General features: G+C 38.6%; 1 protein-coding gene across 3 annotated transcripts in view; it reads left to right on the top strand.

The window, feature by feature from the left end:
• The first annotated feature begins 280 nt into the window (after positions 1-280).
• LOC306871558 (AP-1 complex subunit beta-1-like) overlaps positions 281-6,000 on the top strand; it is a 28,187-nt gene continuing 22,467 nt past the window's right edge. Inside the window, exons 1-6 of one of the 3 annotated variants that reach the window (XM_079419595.1) lie at positions 281-358; positions 2,285-2,345; positions 2,814-2,919; positions 3,063-3,198; positions 5,189-5,434; positions 5,770-5,960. In XM_079419595.1, the coding sequence (XP_079275721.1) occupies positions 2,309-2,345; positions 2,814-2,919; positions 3,063-3,198; positions 5,189-5,434; positions 5,770-5,960 (716 nt within the window). In that variant the 5' untranslated portion in view covers positions 281-358; positions 2,285-2,308. Of the gene's footprint in view, positions 387-480; positions 611-2,284; positions 2,346-2,813; positions 2,920-3,062; positions 3,199-5,188; positions 5,435-5,769; positions 5,961-6,000 lie in introns of those variants that run through there. The other 2 variants (XM_079419596.1, XM_079419594.1) reach the window with 2 other exon arrangements.

Raw genomic sequence — 6,000 nt, 5'->3', positions numbered from 1 at the left:
CTTATTTTTTGACGTAAGTACATAGTAGTTAAGGCCTCCAAATATAAAGTGTGACCTGATTTTGCTAAAATATAGTTATGTGAGGATAAAACACTGACTAACTGAATAATCTATTGAAAGTTTCCAATAGAATATAAATAGCAAATTAGGTAGGTTATGCTGACATAACAATAACATAAAATCTCTTCGTATGTTTAAATGAATACAAATTGAAAACCAATGAAGATTTTCATGTAATCTTAGTGCATTCAACAGTGTGACGAAAACTCCCCTTAATGAAGGCGGAAGTGTGAATCATATGATGTAAGGTGGGAGGGAAGGAAGAAGGCCGACTTGTACACACTCACTCTTCACTTCGGTAAGGAGCATTTCTCGGTTTAACTGAGGTACGGTGCCTGATTTCCACTTATCTATGGCTTTGTGCGCTGCGTGGTTGGACAGTAATACAGTCCGCTAGATTAAAGGCTTAACTGTGCGCTCACATAAACCCTGATTAAGAAGGTCATGAAGCTTTAGCCGTTAGCATTTAGCTAGCACACCATCGACTATCTATATCTCCGCGAGCAGGTTCATTCATCCGCCAAAAATGGAGTGGGCAAGTCAGCTTTGTGTGAGTGAAGGTCCAGCTCGCTTTTAGGGTTAGAAGAAAGACCCGCTGATCATTCTGAATGGAAAATTAGTTTCGGATTCGGAGCGTAATAAATGGGTTTTGCTAGTTAGCTCTGTGGGTTTACCTTGTGAGACTGTCACCTGCTGCAGTTACCGCTGCGCCACGTATATATTTAACCAGTTGTTGTTAACGTTAATCATTTAAGATAAAGCGTTGCATCACGTTAACCGTCGTTCAGTGGAGTCCATCAGCTCTCTGACAGCTGACAGTTACTTTATCTGTAACAGTGACTGCGCTAATGTTAGCTGGGACGCCGCCTCACGGGTTAAAAAGATAGATTATTCTTCTTCTTTAAAGGGAACCGCCTGGAATGACTGGCTTTTAGATAAAGAGTTGTACTGTTCCATATTATATTCTTGTTTATTACTTTATGTGGCTGCCAGCGTTATCAACTTTGAAATAATAAAGCCTTTGGCTTTAGTTTATCATTGCTAAGCTTTGTAAGTCTTAAAAAATGCTATAGTTATTGTAGAGTTTACATCTCTGTAAAATAGAATTAATCAATATGTGGCCTTCGTACAATCTAAGAAGCTTTCAGATAAAGACTCTGTCTATCTATCTCGACCATTCAAAAGTGCATTTGTTTGATACAAATACAGTACAAATATTTTTAAATGTAATTTATTCCTGTGATGGTAAAGCAGAATTTTCTGCAGCCAGATGTCAGTGCCATATGATCCTTTTTTATTATTATTAATGTTTAAAAAATGCTTGCTTAATAATATGGTGCATTTTTTCCAGAGATGTTTGGTGAATAGAACAGTAGAAATCTTCTGTACCATTATACTAGTGTAAATACCTTTACTGTCAAATGTATATTGATATTGATTTACTAAATTGCTAATGATTATTAATTATTATTGCTAACAGTTAACATGGTAAATGTTTTAAATGGGTATAATGATAACATAGTGATTTTGATATGTTTGGTAATGAAATACCACAGCAGTCCTTGATCAATGATTTATGCATTTGGAGAGTTAGTGGACTGGTAGTGTTACCTTACCAACTTACTCTCAGTGTCAGTATTGCCATTCATTTGTCAAGGGCCAATTAAACAGATGTGAACATTAACAGACAGGTGTTCTTTCATGGATGATCATAATACTGTTTGCATGGAAATGGTCAGCAGGCTTACACAAGGCATTCAGGTGCACAGATCATAAATCTGCAGCTTCTTTATTGTAACTGTAAGAATGAAAATGCCTCGTGTTGTTAGTCATTGGGGAAGTCAGCTGAATCAAATGAAATACTGTTGTATCCTAAAGTTTCTCTTCCTCTTAAAAGACCTTTTAGGTGATGGCGAGAGTCTAATGTTCAATAACAGGAAATGGGAAACTCTTCACAGCACATTTAGAGAGCGTGAGAGGGCAATCACTGCACATAGAGAATATAATTTGCTGACTGAAAGAGAACATCAAGCTTTAACAATGAGTTTTTGCACAACTTTTTCACCACTCCACAATCCGTAAGAAACATCAGGGAAGGTATCAGCAGGACAGGGACTTGACTTCCTCTTATTCCCCTGCGCTTGCACTTTTTCAGTATCCTACCTCCCTTTATTGTCTTCAACGCTTTTCTTATGGGCTTAGGAATCTTCTTTCTCTTCTGCAGGAGAACCGCGGCTTGGGATCCAAGATGACAGACTCCAAATATTTCACCACTACCAAGAAAGGTCTGATGTTTTCCATTTTGTTTTAAAGATTATGTCAGAGAGATTTAGTCATTTACTGTGTCTGTTCTGGCCAATGCAGATCAAGTTCTCTACACCATTACACATTTAAATACTGTTAAATAAATCAACATTTAGTGCTTTGATATTCCTCCTGTCTTTCTTTCTGCAGAACCCAGTACACTAAAGTCTAATATTGTGTATTTTATTTAACTGCAGTTGAAATTAGATTTGGAGTTCTGGCTTTATTTGGATTAGGCACTTGCAGGCGCCAGAGTATTTTATCTGTAAATAAAGCTGCACACAATACTTGGTCAAAGCAAAGAAAAACACTTTACACAGAATTATGATTATTTTCTCTTTTATTACATAAGGTAAACAACTCCGAGTACTGTCTGTCTAGACTTGCACATTATTTTCATGTTCTAGGTGTGATCTAAAATTCATTTTCTTGTGTGTCGGACTCTTTAGGGGAGATCTTTGAGCTGAAGGCAGAGCTCAACAGTGATAAGAAAGAGAAGAAGAAGGAGGCAGTGAAGAAGGTCATTGCGTCTATGACAGTGGGAAAAGATGTCAGGTAAGACAAGCCTTTTCACAGTTACGTATGCAACATTTATATGGCTCACTGTTTTATATGCTACTCTGTATGTCATCCATCCCTTGTTTCCATTGGGACAGTATAAGTTTATGGAGTTCTGATCTTAATATTTTTGTTTTCAGTGCTCTGTTTCCTGATGTTGTGAACTGCATGCAAACGGATAATCTGGAGCTGAAGAAGCTGGTCTATCTGTACTTGATGAATTATGCCAAGAGCCAGCCGGACATGGCCATTATGGCAGTCAACACCTTTGTGAAGGTACAGTTCAGACGAAACAACTGATAGTATTTTTAATATTTGATCATACAATTTGCACTGGCAGTAGATATAGATTGAGATATTAATTTAATTTTCAATGTCAAACAACTGTAATATATGGATTATAAAACACGCTCTGAAGTTTAGAGAGATGAAATTCCTACTCCGGACTGTGATGTTCTTAAAAGGCATGGCATAAGCCTGGCAGCAGCAGAGAAACTCATCTCTATGGCTGCATTTACACTGCAGGTCTTGATGACCAATTCCAATTTTGTGACTATATCCGATTTTTTTTTTGGACGACATGCTTACATTTCTTTTAAAAGTGACCCATATCCGATGTGTGCATTTTACACTGCACTTGGTGAAACAAGCCAAAAATAGCATATATGACATCACAAATCTATTTGAATAGTACATTGAGTTTAATTTATGGACATGGAATTCATATAGAAACGTTTTTAATGCAATAGTTACATCTATACATCAAAATAATTATATAGCCTAGAACAAATTCTTCAGGACAGTGATGATCTTCAGCTCCGCTGAATGCTTGCGAGTTGAATAATACTGTGCACGAGCCGTCGTCACTAACAACAACAACACATATCAGCGTCAGATCGTCTTTTATTTAACACAAACGAACAAAATTAATACTCTGCTACTCAATTAGAGATGTTTCATTTGTTACAGGCATGTCTGTACTGCGAAATGTTTAAAAAAACTCGCTTTTCAAAAACGTAGGAGTCGCATTTGCAGGAGAATATCCTATCCGTCCGCTTACACGGCAGGCGCAAATGCACGTATCCGATTCATATCTGATTTATTTCCACATATGAATGAGGCCTGAAACTGATCGGAGAATATCGGAATCCATGCAATGTTTTTTTGGGGGTTTTTTTCTGCTTACATGGTCGTGGGCAATATCCGATCTGTGCCACATGGGAGGAAAAAATCGGAATTGGGTCACTTGAACCATGCAGTGTAAACGCGGCCTATGAGTGCTAGAATAGTCTTGGTGCATGGCAGTCACTCCATCAGCACTAATGAGTTTTTGCTGGCTTCCCACACACCTGAGAATAGAACGAGAGACACATTACTGAAGCAACTAACTAGACAAAGACTAAAGCAAGTAGGCAATAAGGCTCATCACAGCAAATTAAAAACACAAAAACACCGGTCTCTCAGTGTTGGACTCTTGTGGTGCTACACACAGTTTATTTACTTTTCTCAGTAGACCATTGGTCTCAAACTCAATTCCTGGAGGGCCACAGCTCTGCACAGTTTAGCTCCAACCCTAATCAAACACGGCTGATCCAGCTAATCAAGGTCTTTACGATTACTAGAAGCTTCCAAGCAGATATGATTTGGAGCTGGTTGGAGCTAAACTCGTCAGAGCTATGGCCCTCCAGGAATTGAGTTTGAGACCACTGCAGTAGACTTTTTCATTGCTAGTTTTAAAATTATGCTTTTCAGTAGCAAATTTAATTGAGTCTCCTGTGGGGTTTTTTCACGGTGGAGACTTTTTCCATTGACTTTCATTGCTTTTATTCTGTGCAAATGATATTTTCTATAACTTTCACAGAAACATTATTTGGTATGTTTGATTAGCTGTTTCACACAGAAACCTTAGCTTAGCTAATTGTTCTGTATAGGCCTAGTAGTTGATAGTTTAGTGTATATTTATGTACTCATTCATATTTAATGCACACAAGCACACACACACACATAAATACAATAAATTGATCAAAAGTGGCAGTAGAGACATTTATAATGTTACAAAGAAGTTTATATTTAAAAAAACACAAATGCTGTTCTTTTGAACTTTGCATTCATCATAGAATCCTGCAGTAAATGTGTTTATATGTGAGTGTGTATATGTGAATGTATTTTCACAAAAAATATTAAATTCGTTTTCAAAAATTTTAGTTTTTTGACAATGTCTACATTTTAGGGCTTATGTGTGTTGGTGATATGTTCTCTCCTGCAGGACTGTGAGGACCCAAACCCTCTGATCCGTGCACTGGCTGTGCGCACCATGGGTTGCATCCGAGTGGACAAGATCACAGAGTACCTGTGTGAACCTCTAAGGAAGTGTCTGAAAGATGAAGACCCTTATGTAAGGAAGACTGCTGCAGTTTGTGTCGCCAAGCTACATGACATTAACGCCCAGCTGGTGGAAGACCAGGGATTCCTGGACACCCTGAAAGACCTGATCTCTGACTCCAACCCCATGGTGAAGCATTATAACCTAATTAGCCAAATAAGATAAAACCAATATAAGATATATAATTGGCACGTGAAAGGAAGTCCTGGTTAGATGCTGACAGTATTCCAAAAAATAATCTCTGAGCTTAGATAAATATCCCTGAGTGCATCTGTACTCGTGCTAATTCACTTGCCCACGCTCTTATGTTTGTTTTAAGGGCATCCGTGGGCTTGCCAGTGCCATTTAGCTCTCTTAGTCTCCATGGTGTGTAATTTCATGCTATTGTTGTGCGAAAACTGAGACCGTTCACATACTCTACCACTGTACTGAGTTTAATGCCTCTTTTCTTTTTTCTCCATTAGGTGGTGGCAAATGCAGTAGCGGCTCTGTCCGAGATAGCAGAGTCTCATCCTAACAGCAACCTTCTGGACCTGAACCCTCAGACAATTAATAAGCTCCTGACAGCCCTTAATGAGTGCACCGAGTGGGGCCAGATCTTCATCCTCGACTGCCTGGCCAACTACACGTCCCGGGACGACCGCGAGTCACAGAGGTCAGAGGGCAATGTTATTTCATCACTTCTGTGTGGTGGA

This window comes from Barbus barbus, assembly GCF_936440315.1.
Source record: "Barbus barbus genome assembly, chromosome: 6".
Lineage (NCBI taxonomy): Eukaryota > Metazoa > Chordata > Actinopteri > Cypriniformes > Cyprinidae > Barbus > Barbus barbus.
Note: the sequence above shows the minus strand (reverse complement) of the source record. Positions and strands in the feature narration are given on the sequence as shown.